Here is a 19,476-nt window from a genome sequence, read left to right on the forward strand (position 1 = left end):
AGACGTTTGTAAATCTTTTCGAGGAAGGATGCTTTGCAAAAACGGCTACAGAAATGTGAAGGTCAGAATTGTTCGTGAATCTCTGGGCGCTGGAGTTCTCTGGACTTCTTATGTGCTAGTAAAAAAGAAAAACGAGTCTCTTTAGGGCTTTATATATCCAGGGGGAAAAAGGAAATCACTCCCGCTTAAGAATTCTGGGAAGAATGTCAGCCGTTGGATCCACGCCTCGACGTTGGATAAGGGAGACATGAAGCCGCCTGGAGTAAATAGTCGCGCCTCGTAAATTGTAGCGCGTCAAAAGTAACTGCCCCCACACGTGTGAATCAGGTGCTAATTAATTCCATTCTTTGTAATGTCAAAACCCCGCTTTTCTCCTCGGAAGGAGATCAAAAACCGGAGTTTTAGGGGCTATTGTGGGGACCGGTCCAAAATAATATGCTGGTTGGGCCCCAAGCCCGTCCGAGGAGTCAGCGTGGCCCAAGCAATCCTTATTCAGGCCCACTAGGGCAAAGAGAACATGTCCGAGGAGTAATTTCTCCTTGGATATTGCAAATTTCGGAGTAAAGGTACATCCTAGCCACTATAGTCCATCTTCCAAATACTTAAAAAGGAAGAAAACCTGAAATATCTCAGAAAAGGCTGCCACTACTACATTAAATGCATTACAACTACTCTCCTGGCTGCATTAATGAAGAGAAGACCCCTGAACAGTGCTACCTTGACTACCGCAACTCACAGAATTAAGAGGGGTGTCTGATGGGACAGGTGCTCAAGTGGGGGTTTGGATGATCAATAAGTGTAAAGCCCAGATGATATGAAAGGGCCTATATAATATGTAAAAGTCCCCCAAGAGAGAGGACGGTGAAAAAAAAAAAGGAGAGAATACTGTAGAGAAGCCTCACTGCATTGATCGATATCTATTAATCAAGTTCTTAGCCTTATCATTTCGGGAGACCGTTCTACAGAGTGGCATTTTCGTTCTTGTTTGTGTATTCCCTTAACCCATGCATCAAACCGTTTAAACTAATTGAAATCGAGTTCTTTAACCCATACTCTACAAAAATTCATTGTGTGAGACCTTATGGATCAAGACTTGAGCGACAAGGATTGGGTCTCCAAATTGTTCTCCTACACCCCTAATTCCATTTTTCCTAAAAAGAGATAATAAAAGACATACTATTGTCATGGGTTCTCTTTAGGGGCGGCAACTCTCCACAACTTTGCAGTAGTAGCAGTTCTACTTTCTTCAACGGCTCGACTCGAAGTTGCAACATGTATCATTAATTGCTTTCTCTTTGTCTCTCTCTTTTTTATCTTCTCTATCATTATTTCAGATTCATTCTCACTTTATTATTCTTATCTCAGTATTCTCAGTTCTTTCTTTATCTTTCATTAGTCATTTTTTACTTTTTTTGTCAAATTTGTTAATAAAAGAAAATTGTAAAATTTTATATATTTACATTTTTTTTTTAATGTGATGCCAATATATTTAAGTTATTTTATTTATTAGATTTTGTATAATTTACAATTTTTACTAACTATCCTAGAAAAAATTTCTAGAACGATCAATACCAAATACCCATCCAAACTTACCCCACCCACTTGACTTGGACAGGATTGTTGGAGTTGACTATTTTTGACAGTGGTGATAGTTGATGATAGGTCCAGTAGTTCAAAACCCACTTCAAATCAAGGTTTTCAGACTTGGACCGTTCATTGAACCGTAAAAGTGAGAGGTTTAAGGTTTTTGAGGTCAAACTAAGGTCGAACTGTGATGATGTCATAATTAATTTAATAATTAATTAAAGCCTAAATATAGATATTAAATTTATAAAACTAGCAAAATTGACAATATATCTATATATGTGAGGGAAATTTAATGATTTTCAAACATATATTTAATAATTAAATAAGAAAGTTAACAAAATAAAATAATAACCATGAAAACATTAAAATTTATGATTAATTTTTGAAGTAAAGTTGAATATCTTTGAAGGATTTTAATTATAATTTTTTTTATTCCTTGTAAGAGACGGATAATTTAATTAAGTAGAATAAAATTGTGTTAAGTTTTTTTTTTTTTTTTTTTTAAATTGCTAAGGGGTTGGACTGCATGATTCCCATCGGTTCGTGTGGTCCAACCCCGGTTTTAGGGGTTCACGGAATTAACAAAAAAAACCGGTTCTTTAGGCTTAAAAAATCGGTTTTCATCCCGGTTCCCAATTTTTACGGTTCGACCTCTCAATCCGGTCCGGTTTTGAAAACCTTGCTTCAAATAGGTTGAGTACTGGTTATTCTACTTGGGAATTCGACCAAATTAATAGACCAATTCAATGACAAATGTATTGCCAACTAGAGTTTCACCTAAACGTAGTCAAAATTTTGAGATCTCAAATCAGATCTGCTAGAGATCTTGAGATATCTTCCTCTCCCCCCGTTGTTAATGCTCATTGTCATCATCTTTAATAGGTTTCAATCGAATCCAATTGCCACTTGTGCACGCCTATTGGGTTAAGTTGCCACTTTTGCTCAGTCGATTACGAGTTTCATCCTCCCTCACTTGATGTGATTGGTTGGAGTCCAAACCTAATTGGTGAACACCCCTTCGCCCCCTCGGGCGGGGAAATAAGACCTTTTATATCATTCTTGTTGAGAGTGTTACAACTAAGAGCACCCGCAGCAGATGTGCTAAATGTGCCAAATGCCAAATTTTTGGCACATTTAGCACACCAAACACAAAAACGGAACTTTATCAGATGTTCCAAATGGTAAAAATTATACCACATATGAACAGTACCGTTGCAAATTTGCAACGGTACGGACGAAAATGGTATAAGTTTTATTAGTTTTTTATTCTCTTTTCTCTCTCCTCTCTCTTCACTTTATTTTTTTCTCTTCTCTCTTTCTCGTTCTCTCCGCCTCTCCATCTCTGTCTGTGTCTCCTCTTTCTCTTTCTTTCTGACTCTCCCTCTCTTTCTTTGATTGTTGATCTTTCTTTGTGGGCCGAGTTGATTTCGTGGGTAGTGGTGGATCGTCCTTGTTCGTGATTTCATGGGTCTAGGTTGATTCATGGTTCGGTTCTTCGACAAGTGTGAGTCTGGGTTGATTTCGTGGGTTTGGGTGATGGTGGTTCGGCAAAGACCACCACTCGACGCCGCCGTTCATCTATCTACTCTATTTCGCTTCAGGTTGTTTTTTTTTTCCTTTTTTCTTTTTTCCGTTCACTTTTTTTGGCTGTGGTTTGATGGGTGGGTTCGGATGGGCAGATTGGTGGTGGGTGGGTTTGGGTTGTGGGTTATGGCGGTGGGTGGGTTGAGATGGGCAGATCGGTGGTGGGTGGGTTTGGGTTGTGGGTTATGGCGGTGGGTGGGTTGAGATGGGCAGATCGGTGGTGGGTGGGTTCGGGTTATGGGTTATGGCGGTGGGCGAATCGGTGGTAGTGGGTGGGTCGACTGGTGGGCGAATCGGTGGTGGTGCCGATCTCTGTTCTGATCTGTTTTTTTCTTTGTTTTTCTGCTTTGGTGGTGGATTCGGCGACGGTTGATTTTGGTGGTTGTGGTTTTTTTTTTTTCCTGGTGATTGTGGCCGCAACAATTTTTCTGGTTGTTGTTGTGGTTGTTGTTGCAGTGGTGGTTGATGATGATGATGATTTCTGATTTGTTTTTGTCTTTGTTTTTCTGTTTTGGTGGTGGATTTGGCGGCGGTTGTGGGTTGATTTTGGTGGTTGTGTTTTTTTTTTTTTTTTTTTCCTGGTGATTGTGGCGGCAACAATTTTTCTGGTTGTTGTTGATGTCGTTGTTGCGGTGGTAGTTGATGATAATGATGAGGATGAGGGGAGGAATTTAATATATTATTTTAATGTGGTATAAATATTATTTTAATGTATAAAATTGAAGTATAAAACATCTGATAAATGAGATGTTGTAAAATGATGTGGTAAAATAATAAAGTAGGTGTTTGATGTTGTAAAATGGCATTTTTTTTACAACGTCTGCTGTGGATGCTCTAATAAAGGATAAAAACTAAGGGTGGTTTGGTATGTGTGTTTAAATAATAGTTTTTAATTTTTTTAGAAATATATATGGATAAAAAAATAAATAAAAATATGTGTAATATTATTTAAAAATTGAAAATATGTGTTAGAACTTGCTTAGACTTAAAAAAGGGGAAAAAAATGTATGGTAAAATATTTTAGGGATTTTTTTAAAGAAATAAAATAACAAGGTAGTTTAACGAGAAGAAAGAGGTGACTGACTCACAGTCACACCTCACATTACACGCCATTCAACAGCCACATGAAATGCAGCGTCTCAAATTCAAATCCATGCTCTCCCCAACACTACAATGGTCCTTCAGCTCCTCTCTCCCTCCCCTTAACTTCAAGCCCTGTTCCTCTTTGCAATACTCACCATGGTCAGGTCTTCAAGCCTGGAGAGAGAGCCCTCTCAACGAGAACCGTATTTGGGGACCCAATGGCCCACAATCTCTTGTACTACAGTCACCATCTTCAGCGGTCGACAACTGTGACAGTTCCATAGGCTCTGCTTCCTCCCTAGCGGAGCTTGGTGCTCTAGTCCTCTCCACCAGTGACCCTCTCACCAAGTCCAAGCTTTCCCATTTGGCATACTCAAGATGGCGCCGTGAGAATCTCCCGCTTGGGTTGGTGTCTGACCCGCCTTCTCGACCTGCTCGGCCTCTCAAACCCGAATTGGTTCGTTTTTCTGGCTCATAAAGATTCATTTTTTTCTTCAAAGCTTTTAGCTTTTTGGGCTTTGTACCTCAAGGGATCAACTCAGAACATTAGTACATTAAGCAATTTTAGTTTGTTGTTGTGCTAAAGCCGATGTTTATATGTATGTTTGGTTGAATTTGCTTAGTGAATTGTTGATGCAAACATAGTTGAGCTGTTTCAGGGGTTTGCGTTTTGTCATACTTTGTTTCTTCAATTTTTTTGGAAATCTTTTTTGGACTATTGTATTTCGAATTAAATATTTTCTTTTTAATGATTTTGCGATATGGGTACTGCTTATTTTGGTGGGATTTGTACTTATCGTTTGCTTGTTAATTAGCTTTGATGGCCTTAATTCCCTTGCAGTTGAAGCTTCCTATGATTTTGCAAAGTGACTATTACTCTCGTTTATGATTATCATTGTTGGTTCCGTTATACTTGATGTGATTTGTCTTATTTAAAGTTTTGAGCATCTCTTTTTCCCCAATCTTTCTAAGATGTGGGGTTTTCCTTTCACATTACAGTCGAGCAGTTAGCAACTTAAGTGCTTGAGTATATTCATGTCTGGTTTGTTTTATGTGGAACTCAGGTTTCCCCGAAGGAAATTCCGACCCCAAAAAATTCAGGTTTGCCTCTTAATGCTTACATGCTCCATAATCTTGCTCACGTGGAGCTGAATGCAATTGATTTGGCATGGGATACTGTTGTTCGGTTTTCACCCTTTAGTGAGATTCTTGGGGAGGGATTCTTTGCTGACTTTGCACATGTTGCTGATGATGAGAGTCGCCATTTTGGCTGGTGTTCGCAAAGACTCTCTGAGCTTGGTTTCAAGTGAGCATAACTGTTTCTTTGGGTTGTAATATATTCTTTTCATTAGACTGACATCCTTTTTTTTCCCCTTCTGACAAGATATGGAGATATGCCTGCTCATAATCTGCTCTGGAGGGAGTGTGAGAAATCATCTGACAATGTTGCTGCGCGTTTAGCAGTGATCCCACTTGTCCAGGTGATCTTTAGCTCTTGGGTGTCTATACTATATATTCTCTACTGCCGGTGATGTCAGACTGGATTAAAATATGCTTTTACAGCTATTTTATTTTGAAGCTGTAATGCCTTTCTCCTACCATCCTCTTCTCCATATTTGCAGATCTAGTCCTAAATAAAAACTCAAGGTTGTAAATATTGTTTATGTAAAAGGAAGTTAAACATTTGGAATCATGCTTTCATGGTAGTATCTTGTTTTATTTTCCTAGTTCTCACCATGATCTATTTGTATTGCATTTAATTTGTGTTCCCATACATTAGATTCATATGTATGTTGACTCATTAATTCTTGGTCAAAGCTATACTTTCGGTCATATCTGCTGAACTTCATTGAAAGTAGATTTCCCAATGAGAACTCTCTTCCAAGGATTTATCTTCATGATGATTGAGGTATTGTTTACATCTAACCAATAGATACCAAGGAGGAGTTATTCTCTTTAATCATAATTTGTGAATCATGATAGTTTTGGTAATGGTGGTAGTTCCATATTCCTACCCTGTTTATTCCGATAAGCAACTGTAAGATGGGTGTGTGGAACATTACATGTAATCAGAAAATTTTCTTTTTAAATGATCGTTGTGAACTTTGACTGGAGAATGACATTAGTTAGACTAGTAACTCCGTTGCTGAAAGTCCACCATGCCAGCTTATTACATGGTCTCTAACAGTGTCTATGAAAGAGGTAACTAGATGTTCATCTCTTTATTATTTTCTATTGTTGAATTTCTTCTTCATTGGGACCTAAAACACCCCAAACCTCTGGTCTCTGAAGGTCTTACCTGTAGTTCACTGGGATAGACAGTAGGGAAAAGTGATCCTGCTTGGCAAGGTTGCTTCTGAAAATTTTTTGAGCTTCAGAGTTCAGACCATGACTTGGTCGGAAAATGCTTAAGATGATGCATGAGAACCTAGGTTCAGTGGTATTGCCCAGTTCTCCCAAGGAAGAGAACCTGGGCTCGAATCCCCTCTCCTCCACTTTTTGGAAGCAAAAGCTTTACCAATAAGAAAAAGATGATGCATGCAGACTCCTGTTTGGGGAGTTTTAAGGAGGTAGTTGACCCCTTATGGTGAGCTTGTAGGAAAAGCCATTTCTGAGAAGTCTTCCATCTAAGCAAGAACATGAGGTCTAATGCACTGCACATCTGTTGGGATTAGGACTAGGATTTGTCCATATGATTGTATCCCAATAGGGAGATTCCTCTCACTGTTACCTGTTCCATTTATAAATTGATAGAACTTAGGTACCTTGAAATAAGGTCACATATGGAAGTGGCAAAGAAACAACAGTTCATCAGCACTTCATCCTTTCGATTCTTGCAGCCCTAAGATATTTTTGTATTATTTGCTGTAGTCCTTGAGGGATCCAGTTGTTTGTAATTTAGTCCTCAACATATACATACATACATACATACATACATATATATATATATATATTTTATATTTTGATTTGCACACTTGATGAGGTAAGTTTCTTTCTAATGTTGTAGGAGGCTAGAGGACTTGATGCTGGACCACGACTGGTGCAAAGATTGGTTGGCTTTGGAGATCTCAGGACATCTAACATTGTGGCTAGAATTGCTGATGAAGAAGTTGCACATGTAGCTGTTGGTGTATTCTGGTTTGTTTCAGTCTGCCAAAAAATGGGTCGTGCCCCTTGTTCCACTTTTAAAGGTTTAGGCAGCTAATCTGGTGTTTCTCACTTGTGCATATAACTGCAATAACTAAATCCCACATGATGAAAAGACATGTGAAAGTTTCATGTGGACCTTTTCGGACCATGCAGATTTATTAAATGAGTACAATGTGGAGTTGAAAGGGCCCTTCAATTATTCAGCTCGGGACAAAGCTGGCCTTCCTCGTGACTGGTGAGAAAATTGTATAATTTTTGGTGGTATGGTTGGTTCACAAGAACCCTGATGGATTTGGGGTTTTGATTATTTGATACCAAATTTTGTTACTTATTTTCTTGGAAACCAAAAGAGGGATATTAAATCTTATTTTATGTAAATATGTTCTATCTTTTTTACTAGCTGTTCGTTTCATCTGTTGTCTAGGTATGATACATCATCATCAAAAATGCAGGATAAGAGCGATAAACAGGACAAAAATGAGAAGCTTTCTTTGGTATGTGATCTTGGCCTTCAAACCTCATATAAAACTAATTTTAGAAACGTTTTTTACTCCTTATTTTTGGCAAAAGGAAATGTAACATATCAAACAATTGGTACAGGTTTATGATAGGCTTGCTTCCATCATTTCTATGGAGAGTGAGAACTCAAGTTTGAATAGGCCTCCTAGATGATTGTTGTTTAACATATTGAGCTCCAACACAAATATTGGTGATGCTGGGAAGTTCATACTAGGTTTCTCCTTATGACTCTAGCAGCCACACTAGTAACAACTCGGTCTTTGTCATGCTGCACTGGTTATGGCATTTTTGAAGGCTATATATTGCAAGAGGTGACTTGGTGGCTTTCCTTACTTTGCTTCATCATAGTATTACTGCAAGAGGTGACTCGCTGGTGGCTTTTGTTACTTTTTCTTCATCATTATATTACTGTAAATTATGTTCTTGCAATTATAATGTATATAAATGTAAGTACCCCAAATACGTATATACCCAGGAGTATTGGAACCATTTGATAAACAAGATGGAGAGGTCTTTTGGGGTAGTGGAATCTGAAGAGAATTGAGAGCCATTACTTTAAAATTGGCATATGGTATCATGTGCTACGTACCTTTCTATAGTGCAAATAATACAGGACCATCCTCAGTGCAACATATCTTTTCGACTTTGACAAAATGATGCAAACAATGTCCACTTCTTAAATCTCCATGTGGACGCTAAGCATATTTGGTTTCTCAACTTTTCTAATATCCACTTTGAAAATTTCTCAAACTCATGAAAGTTGCAAGATGCTATTATACCCATTTGAGCCTTAGTTTCATCATTTAGGTCATACCAAATTAGAAATGTACAACGGTTTCATTAACTCTCATGGATGGTCTTAAGGCTTACACAAACTTCACATTTAGGAATTTGACATGCTGTTTAAAGTATATCAAACTAATCGTTAGCTCATCCAACAAATAAAAATTTGTGACAAAAGCTATATATATGTGATAAAAACTATTTATGTATGATATATGTTTAATTAATAGGTACTATAACAAGAACCACCAAATTTGAGACTTTAATTTATGAGTATTGATAAACAAATCAAATTAAAGATTTTGTAAGAAAGAATTTGATTGATTAATTTGTTTAGAGAATATGATATCTAATTTGATTAGAATTTGTTTGGTGCTGTGTTGTGTAACTTGTGTTGTTTTATCTTAAAAGAAGACGTAAACTAAAAGTTAAAAATTTCCATTTTTATTATACATGTCATATGATAGATATTTGTGGTAAATTACTTGACGTGATTAAAATCTATATTGTTAAAAAAAGTTTACTATGGCGATGACCACAAGACTTAAGAGTCTTCAAGAATTACCTACCTATAAAGACAAAGGATGCTTACTTCATTGATAATGTCACTCACTCCTCACGTATTGTGATATGTATGACTTTTGATTGCTAAGTTGTTTTCATATGGAAAGTAGAGCTTTTTAGTGATATTTTGGTATAAAAGTATTTACATGAGCCTTTTATTTTTATTTTATTTTTTCAGCATTCATAATATGTGCTTTTGACATAAATCTAGTAGCGAAGTAATATATGGTATATAAATTTCGTGTATTTTATTTAGTTTAAGATTAAAAAGTTGTCTTAAATTTTTTTTTATAACAAAATTTGAATACTTTAATAATAAAAAACACTTTTTTTTTTTTTAATAATACTAAGTATTTTTAACACACACATGGGGAGAGGGGAGAATATTTTTTTAAAGAAATTTACAGTGGTGTATATCCAAAAGGGCTTAACTCCTGGATACACAGCACAAGCTTTAAATACATATTAGTATATTATGAATTTAACTGGAAAATTGGAAAATATATTCTAATATGGTTGTGTTATCATAATATAATTTCATAAGATATTTAAAGAAAAAAACTAATTTAGCATATTGATTAATATAATTTAAGTTTTGCCTTTTTATTTTTTATTTTTTTTTATTTTTTTTTTTTTATGAACTATTTGAATATGGGGCAAGGGACATGTCCTCTATCACCTTTGTATTCATAATTGTGATGGATTATGGATATTCCAAGTAAAGTGTTAATGAATTTTATGGAAGGATATTTTTACATCAGGTTTCCAAGACCCTAATAACAATTCAATGATTTCTCACTTATTCGTGTGATACTTTTCTTTTTTGTGACGCGAAAGTTTAGAAGGTTGTGAGTTGTGACACGAATTTGAAACATCTCCAATGTATCAAAATTATTTTCTCAACAATTTTGAGTGTTAGGCTTGAATTGTCCTTAGGTAGGAGTGGAATCATTCCAATTGGTCAAGTAAAGAGCATATAGGGCCCAAAAGATGCTTTTTTATTAAAACTGTTAGAAAATTTATTTCAATTGAGCATTTGGATAATCTTCATCTAAAATTGTTGTTTCGAGTGCAAATTATCAAAAAGACCTTACTATCAACTAACATGGCCTAACTAATATAAGACTAAAGTATGTAATATACTGTATAAAGAAAGAAAAAAAAAAGTGTACTACATTTCCACGTGAAGTAAGTCCTCCACCTAACAATTAATAAGAGAAAAAAGAAAGAAAAAGACAATACTTCATATGGGTGGATGGAAGAAGAAGTCGGAAAGGTAGCAACGAAATTTCTAGCGAGGAGTGCCTGAATGATGAGTTTAGTTTCCAATCAAGCTTTTGTTGGGAAAATGTGTTATAGACACTTTGGGAAGAAAGAATTAAACCCACCTTTGGGGACAAGTTGATGTAAAATATGGGGAAACTTAGGGTCAATGGACTACAAGGATTGTTAGAAAAAGCCAATGGTTATAGTCTATGGAAGAGTACTAGGATAGGCTCGGAGTGATATTTTTAACGAGGTTTTAATGGTGAGTGTGTTTTGTTTTGATTTTTTTTTTTTTTTAAACCCTTAGAATAGCATTCAGTTTAGTAAGGTTTTAAAAAATGTGGCGTATATATATCTTGTGTCGAGAAACACAGGGGGAAGATTTTAATTGGTGATAACCTAATCATGAAAATAGATTTTGGTAATTTGATGTTACGTTTGCAAATGTAATGGTGAGAATGTGGATAATTTATTATTAAATTGTGTTTTGCCCCAATAATTGTGGTCTTTCCTGGTCTCAATTTTTGGGGGTCAATAAGTGATGCCTAGGAGAGTAGTGGATCCCAAGTCGTAGGTCCTTTTGCTTGGAATATGGTTCCATTAAGAGGGTGTTTGGCAATATGGGTAATGTAGAGTTAATATCAAATAAATTTATTTAATTAGTATTTAAATATAAAAGATTCATTGTAAATTTATCGCCTTGGATCTCAAACTATATTGACCGACCCTAGTTATAATACAATGTTAGAATTCTGATTCTTTCAAGTGGCTTGGTTTAGCTTATATTAAAATTGAACTAGTTTCATAGTTTGCCAAACACCTCTTAATTCTTCATCTCTTTAGATCTTTACACGAGTTGTTTCCCACTCTTAGATGTAGTAACATACAAAAAAAATTGTAAATTTTATTGATTGTATCTTTAAATTAGAGTGTAAATTCTTTTAATTCCTTTGGAGAGCTTTTATGTATACATCATGCATTTGAGTGTTTTCGATAATTTTCCTTCCTTGAAAAAAGTATTATTATGAAGAAAAATATTTCAAATAAATGTATATTTTAAAAGTATTTGGAGTTTATACCTCATAATATAGCAGGGCCGACCCTAACATAGAAAGGCCCCCAAATTAAAATGGGGCTGGTAAGTTTTTTTTTTTTAATTAAAAAAAGAGTGTGTAACTTGCACATTTTTTTTTATCACATAAGTCTTATAAATTGATATGTCCGATCACAGTCAGTAATTCAATATTCATTTATTCTTTTTTTGAAATGTCACATTAGTTTGAAAGTTTTTTATAGTAAAATTTGAAATACTTTAGCATCTTCTTCACAAAAAAAAAAATATATATATATATATATATGAATTAATAGTGTAGGGGCGGGTGTTTGGCTCTTAAGCCCAAATGATGAATGGGTTAAGGCCCAAAGAGCCTTACACAATGAATTTGTAGAGAGTGGGCTTAAAAAGTTAGGACTTAATGAATCAAGCAATGCACACAATGGATCAAGCAATGCGCACAATGGATCAGAGATATTAAGACAGCAAAGCAAGATAAGTTTAAAGTAAGGAAATCCTTCCTAGGCAAAGTCTAAAGAGAATGATTCTTGAATTTAGTTCTTTTGGACTTGGATACAATTTCAGCTCTTGTGGCTACAATGTGTTCTCTACAGATTTTTCTCATCCCCTCTCCCTGGAGGGTCTCTTACATTATATAGCTCATTTTAGATGATCTTGGCTCTCTATTTGTTGATCATTCAAGTCCCTACTTGAGTGTTTATCCCATCAGACTCCTTCCTAAGCCCCTTGTGAGTTGGGGCAGCCAAGACAACATTGTTCAAGGGTTTTCTCCACATAAATGCAACTAGGAGGTTTGGTGGGATGCATTAAATGTAGTGGCAGCCACCATCCCTTTAGTCATGTTAGGGCTAACCCCCTCCCTGAAGCTCTTTCTCTACTGTATGATCTCCTCTAGTATTGTGCCACTGACGTCGCCTTACTATCCGAGCATGTGGCCTCCTTAGCACGATAATGGACTCCTCAACCATGGATACGACACGTGGCATAGGTACCTTATTTAAATTATTGTGCCCTACAATAGCCCCTCAAAACTCCGGTTTTTTCCTCTTATCTGAGGAGAAAAATGAGGTTTTGACTTTGGAATACTAATTCTACATGTTTCTTTGATTTCCACACGTGAAAGCACCACTTCGCGTGTCCCGCAACTGTTCTGGCACTTCAGAGTCTGCTACATCTCATTAAATGCTCCAAACAGCGCTTTGTTCCCCACATCTTACGGTGAGATGGAAATCCTACGACTGGCGTTTCTTATCAAATTTTGGGCGGGATAACTCCTACCCAATTCCGCCTCCTATATAGGGCGTCTGGGGGAATAATTTTCCCCACTTTACAAATTTTCGAGCTCTCCAGACTTCCCAAACTCTCAAACCTTCAGGACTTTCCAAATTTCTAAGTCTTCCAAATCTTTCAAAAAAATTTTAAATCTTTAAGAAGTTCCGGAAGCAACCCTTAAAAAAATTTCACTTTTAGGTTCTTTTCTCCTTGGTCAGTCTCCTCGGCCTTTCGCTCTTTATTTCCTTTTCTTGAAAATTTCTTTCATTTCACCTTAGTCTGTTTAGATGGGTAGATTCGTTCACCTCGTAGATTCTCCCGTCGGTATGGAGGGATTTAGGGCTAAATACCACATTCCTCAGGGAGTTTCCCTGCGGTACTGTGCTCTGGGTCAGTGGCTTACCCATAAGAATGAAGGGGAGGTCGTCATTCTTATGATTGCCTTCATAGAAGGGGGAATGATGCTTCCCATGGGCAGAGTAACTAGAGACTACTTAATCACCCATAGACTATGCCCCCCCCCCCCAATGCACGCCCAACCTCTTTAGGGTTCTGGGTAGCGTAGACGCTCTTAACAAGCAGATTAGATTGAACCTTCCCTAGCACGACGTCGTTTGGATGTACGAGTGCCACCTACTGGCAAACTTGGGCTACTACCTTAAGTTTAGGTCTTCAGTGGTTAGGCTCGTCCATGTGTCTTCCCAAGTCCAACAAGAGCATGAAGGATGAATACCTGATTGCTTCTGGTAAATGGCACGGCGGTCTTCACTGCCCAACCTGGGAGGAAGAGCTAGGTGAGGTACCCTAGGTTTAGATCTTTTAACATGGGCATTGGTTTCTTAGTTTTGTTGCCCTCTCTTTTCCTTTAGTATTTGTTTCTTTTTAATTGAGGGCTTTATCGTTCTGACTATGGTTTGCTTCTCGGCTATTTTTGCAGATAAAAGGCATGTGGCCCCTAGTATCAACTTCTTCAACGTCGCAGACCTCAACAAAGTACTAAGGTCCGAGGTGTTCGTGAGTGAGGATAGACAGTTAAGAGTCGTCCACCTCATCCTCGACTTCGAGCCCTTTTCGGACAAATTTCAAGACGTGGGCCACACGATAAGAGTAGGCGATCCTTAGCTAGCTTGGATAGACATCTCGATGCTCGGGTTTCTTACTCGAGAAGATATCATGCCAGTTGAGTTGCCCCCCCGTTGCTCTCCCTGCGAAGCTGCAGTCTTAAGAGAAGAGACAGCTTAATTGCGGTTGTCACTCGAAACTGAGATAGACTAATTTCATCTCGAGGAAGAAGGAGAGGAGTAAAAAGAGCTTGTGATCCAGGTCTCAGACTAGAAGGGCGAGCTTGACAAGTCCTTCGTCATTCGTTTCCCCAAGTTCGTAGTTACTTGGGTGGACGACAACTCAAAGGAGGAAGAAGAAATGGCCTTGAATAGGAAGAAAGGCATGAAGGAGCTTCTTGCAGACAAGGCTAAGGGGCCAACACAGAAGGACACCTCAGGGTCCCAACCTCTTCCTACCCCCCCCCCTTTCTCCTCCTACAGTTAACCTGCTCCCCATGCCCAACCTAAAGAAGAAAAGGAAGAAGAATGAGGTAGCAAAGGAGGGGGAGGTGGTTCGCCAAAAGGAGCCGAAGCAGCAAAAAACAGTGAAGGGCCAAGAGCGAGCCTCCTCGGTGGAAAGCAGGAAGGACCAGCACGTGGTTGAGGTGCTCCACCAAAGCCCCGTATGGGACCCTCCGTTGGAGATGGACGGGGCGGCCATTCCATGGAACTCCACCATTAGGGAGTTTTAGAAATGGCATGCCCACTATCTGGCCGAGGCCCTAGAGCAGCCCCTCCTTTTTCCGAAGGATATGACTGCCTTGAAAAACATGAGGTAGCCAGACCTCTTTCTGTCCCTAAAGAGAGACCTAGCCATAGTAAGTTCCTTGGCATGCCTCATTAAAGGCGTTTTCTTTTCTTTTTTCTTTTTTCTTTTTTATTATTATTTTTTTTATAACGTACTCCTCTGCTGTTTCTGTGCAGGCTATTTAGGAAGTTTTTGTGACTGAGGAGTGGGTCAAGGATACCAGGAATGAGGCTAGGGTTGAGGCCAACCTCTGTGCTAAGACCAGCAAGGCCTTGGGAGCTACTGAGCAGAACAACTAAGAGCTCACCACAAAATTGACCGTGAAGGAGAGGGCAAGAAAGAGTGCTGAGGCCGGTCTGAAGAATGCCCAAGACCAAGCTGAGGATCAATGCAAAAAACTCTATCATACTGAGATAGAGATGGCCACAACAAAACAGCAGGTCCTGGAGCTGAAGGCAGAGCTGAAGAAAGCCAAGGTAGCTATTCAGACGGCCAAGGAAGCAGTGGAGGTTCTGGGGTTTTCTCCACATAAATGTAACTAGGAGATTTAGTGGGATGTATTAAATGTGGTGGCAGCCATCATCCTTTCAGTCATGTCAGGGCTAACCCCCTTCCCGAAACTATTTCTCTACTGTATAACCTCCTCTAGTAACGTGCCACTGACGTGGCCTTACTGTCTGAGTGTGTGGCCTCCGCGACACAATAATGGACTCCTCGGCACAATAATGGACTCCTCGAGTATGGATACGACACGTGGCACAGGTACCTTATTTAAATTCTTGTGCCACACAAATAGAAATACAACACAATCACTAGTTCACCATTAAGTGAATGAAAAATGCTAAAACTAATGCAAATTTTATGACAAAAAACTTACAAACTGATTAAACAATATAATAAATGAATATTCTGAATAACTTCTATTTATTGATGACTCGTGAGTTTGTAAAACATACATAGTAAGTATCATTAACTCACTTTGGATGAATTAGTCTTATTAATTAGTAAGAATTAATATTAGATTTAAAATAAAATAAAATTATAATATAAAAAATAAAATAAATATCATTTAAGTGATATTTATATTTAAAAAGACCCCTTTAAAATTTTCTCCTTAGACCTTAAACTATCTTAGGTTGGACTTGAATATAGCAATATCCCTTTTCTCAAAAAATAAAAAATTAAATACTTTTTTTTTCATTGCTGAATTTTATAGTTTATGCTTTTTTTTTTTTTTTTTTTTTAAAGAATCGTGTTTTTATTTATTTATTAATTATAGTTTATGCTTTAAGAACAAGTATAAATTCTATTGAATGTACTAGCCTCATCACATGCACTCCACACGTGTAATGAGGCTTTTTTAATTTTTTTTTTTTTTTTTTTTTTAGTTTAGTATCGTAATTTTTCAATTTAGAATTGTCTATTGTTGTTTCTCAAAAAAAAAAAAAAAACTTTTTATTTTCTATTATTAATGAGGTTATATTGGAATATATTTTTAAGAAATTAAAATTTAAAATTTTGAAAATGATTAAACTACTTGTGGGACCCAATAGTTTGTGGGTTCGGCCCGCTCGCTTATGGGGAGTTCACAGACCCCAAACTGAAGGAGGCCAGGGCCCAAGCCCAAAAATAGTGAGCCTAAAGTGGCCCGAAGATACGTCCGAGGACCGCTCAGTCCTCGGAAGACCCAAAATCCCATTGACGAAAGTGGAATACAAGCTAACTTAAAAGATCAGAAAATATCTTGGAGGAAGTTGTCCTTAATACCCTTCACTGATATGACACCGCACCTAACAGAGCCGGATTTTTAGGCTTTATTGATCATCTCCCACAATTTCGGGATTAGATTGATGGGACAGAAATCTGTCCTGGAAAGGTCGACCCTACACGTGGACGAGGGACAACGAACGTAGGCTAGTATAAAAGAAAACGTTGGGTAACGAAGTAAGGGGCCCCCCTCTCACTTCCTGGAAAAAACTCCAGGAATGAGAATGCCCGGATATTACACGCGCTCCACCACGGAAAACCCATCGACGGGTAACCGGAGAAAAACACTAGTGCTCCTCGGACAAGATCCGAGGAGCCCAATCCCTCAATTTATAAAGTTAATGGGCTTAGATATCCGAACTGAAGCCTTTTCTAGTCTAAGTTTATCTAAGGTCCGGCCTGTACTAACGCCCCGTGACCCAACTCTAGCATTTCAAGCCCACTCTCTACAAATATTATTGTGAGGGATCCATCACGCGCGAGCCCAACGTCATTGTTAGGCCGTTTGAGAATCGTGTCCCTACACTACTGGTTTAGTGTGTGTTGATTTTTAGGAGAAAATACATTAAACGTTGTGTGTGATATATTTAAATAGAAAGTTTGCACTAGGAAAAAAGTTTCTTGAATAGTTTTTCGTTTTTAAATTTTGTTGAATTACGATTTAACCATATTTTTTATTTTTTAAGAATAAAATTTATTTAATTAAATTATGAACCATTTTGATATTTTTTTTAAATCATAATTAAATTTATGAAGTCTTTTTTTTAGAAGCAACTTTATGAAGTCTTTTAATATATAGAAGATATATTTTAAAATGTTTGCCTTTAGGTCTCATTTGGGAGGAGGGAATGGAATGGAATGGAAATGAATGAAAAGAATCATTTTAGAATATTCTTCCATTCCCTTGTTTGGGAGTTTTAATGGAGGGAATGGAAAGCTTATTCCCTTGTTTGGGAGTTTAAGTGGGAGGGAATGGAATGGATAGGAGGGAACACTCATTCCTCTCTATTCCCTTAAAATCTCAAATTTTCATTCCCCCAAAAATTGGGAGGAATGGGAGGGAATGAAATTAGATTTAATGATTTTTTTACTAAAACTCCTAAAATACCCCTATATATTCAACTCTTTATTTTAAAATAGGGGTCTAATAGTAATATTATTAGAAAATGATTCCATTTCATTCCCTCCATGTTGCTCCCAAACAAGATTAGTTACATTCCATTCATTTTCATTCCTTTCCATTCCTTTATTTTAAAACATCCAAACAAGGTTACTTAATTCCATTCCATTCCATTCTTTTCCATTCCTTTCCCTTACTTAAATTTAGTTCATTCCATTCCATTCCTTTCCATTCCCTTATAATCATTCCATTCCATTCTATTTCATTTCCTTATAAACTCCCAAACGGAGCCTTAGCTTCTCAAAATAAAAAATAAAAAAGTTTGAGCTTTTATCTTTTAGAATGCGAATGCGTACAGTAAGGTTCCTTGTCCCGTCGTCTTTATTTCTTTTAGCAAAAGCTAAAGAAAACAACGTGTCCCTCTGCCCTCAATATAATTAATAACCCTTAACCCTGTTTAATACACTGATACCCTCATAAAATCAAAAGGAAGAACAAAGAGATAAAAGGAAACACCGAAACAGATAATATCATCAGCTCTCTCTCTCTCTCTCTCAGAGTCATTTTTCACAAACACTAAGGCGGCGCACAAAAGTTCTACTACATAGAAGAAGAAGAAGAAGAAGAAGGGGAAGCAAATTCAAGGAAAAAAAAAAAAAAAAGCGAAAGAAAATGTGCTCTGGAGACGGTGAGTGCAGGCCACTGGGCTTTCTACTGGGCCTTCCCTTTGCGTTTCTCTCCCTCATCATCTCCATCATCGGCCTCGTCATCTGGATCGTCGGGTATACTTCACTCTTTTCCAATTCTATATATCTTCTGGGTTTTTTTTTTTCTATAAATTTTAATTTGATCCAAAGTTGTTAATCATAGATTTCGTATTTGGTGGTAGTACCAAGTAGCAACCAAACCAGAATGCTCAATAACTAATCCCCTGTTCCTCTTCTTAAATTTCGGTCCAACTTGTTACAGTTATGGTCATCCAGATGTGTCGCTACTCGGTATACCAGTATTTTAAAATGAAAAATCTGAAATTTATCATTGCTATATAGTAATTTAAAATTTTGTCCTTCCGATTTGGCCTTCTGGGTATTTGAAATTTCTTGATTATCTTAGATGCTTTTGATGATGTGATAGTTATCTAAAGTTTCTTCATTTTGATGCGATTTGGTGTAATGGGTATAAAAAATTTCTGAACTTGTACGTAATTATTGGGCAGATTGTTGCTGAGCTGTATATGCCCGTGCTGTTTGTGCGTGACCGTGATAGTGGAGATGGCTTTGGAGTTGGTCAAAGCCCCAATTCATGTTATGGGGTGGTTTACTTCTCAGATTCCTTGTTAATTTCATTCTTGAAATAAAATAATATATTAGTTTTTAATTTTTTTTTTAGTGCTCTGCTGTGTTTGCTTTAGGCCTAGTGTTTTTTTTGTAAGCTGGAAGCAGGATGGATGTGCCACGTGTTTCCAGCTCTCGTCTTGTGCATAAATTCACTGGATTTGAGTTGAATTTGATTCCTTCTAATGGAAGCAAGGTAGTATTGTGATCAGTGATGTTATGGCCTTTGATTATCTCTATCCTCTTCTGATTGATTTCTGGTTTTATTTGAAATCTTAACATGTTCATGACTCATCTGAATTTTTGTAACTGATTCCTTTCAGTAATGAAAGAAGGGCTTCTCAGGGAAAAATCTTGAAAGTGATTGATATATTTTAAATGCAAATGGATGAATTATTGTAGAGTTTAGTACAAATTTATTTATAATTGTTTTATTAGTCCAATTAGCTTTTCAATCCTTTTAAAAATGAATAGTGAATTGAATGAGTCAAAGAATGAATGCTCTGGTTTACCAAAGATCT

At 37.1% G+C, this 19,476-nt stretch overlaps 2 protein-coding genes across 2 annotated transcripts; both read left to right on the forward strand.

Annotated features, from left to right (window-relative positions):
• Positions 1-4,235: 4,235 nt before the first annotated feature.
• LOC126695662 (uncharacterized) lies at positions 4,236-8,557 on the forward strand. The gene is made up of 7 exons (XM_050392493.1): positions 4,236-4,711; positions 5,319-5,560; positions 5,639-5,735; positions 7,262-7,445; positions 7,558-7,639; positions 7,829-7,898; positions 8,005-8,557. The coding sequence occupies exons 1-7, from the start codon at positions 4,301-4,303 to the stop codon at positions 8,074-8,076; spliced, it is 1,158 nt and encodes a 385-aa protein (XP_050248450.1). The 5' UTR covers positions 4,236-4,300; the 3' UTR covers positions 8,077-8,557.
• A 9,472-nt stretch (positions 8,558-18,029) lies between these two features.
• LOC126695664 (signaling peptide TAXIMIN 1) lies at positions 18,030-19,166 on the forward strand. Its single transcript, XM_050392494.1, has 2 exons — positions 18,030-18,403; positions 18,838-19,166. Exons 1-2 carry the CDS (start codon positions 18,294-18,296, stop codon positions 18,959-18,961), a joined length of 234 nt encoding a protein of 77 aa, XP_050248451.1. The 5' UTR covers positions 18,030-18,293; the 3' UTR covers positions 18,962-19,166.
• Positions 19,167-19,476: the final 310 nt, after the last annotated feature.

Source organism: Quercus robur, chromosome 8, assembly GCF_932294415.1.
Source record: "Quercus robur chromosome 8, dhQueRobu3.1, whole genome shotgun sequence".
Lineage (NCBI taxonomy): Eukaryota > Viridiplantae > Streptophyta > Magnoliopsida > Fagales > Fagaceae > Quercus > Quercus robur.

Coding starts and splice junctions, on each gene's coding strand:
- LOC126695664 (XM_050392494.1), top strand. CDS start 18,294: ATGTGCTCTGGAGACGGTGAGTGCAGGCCACTGGGCTTTCTACTGGGC. Junction 18,404..18,837: donor CTCGTCATCTGGATCGTCGG/GTATACTTCACT, acceptor ATTATTGGGCAG/ATTGTTGCTGAGCTGTATAT.
- LOC126695662 (XM_050392493.1), top strand. CDS start 4,301: ATGCAGCGTCTCAAATTCAAATCCATGCTCTCCCCAACACTACAATGG. Junction 4,712..5,318: donor GGCCTCTCAAACCCGAATTG/GTTCGTTTTTCT, acceptor TGTGGAACTCAG/GTTTCCCCGAAGGAAATTCC. Junction 5,736..7,261: donor CAGTGATCCCACTTGTCCAG/GTGATCTTTAGC, acceptor CTAATGTTGTAG/GAGGCTAGAGGACTTGATGC.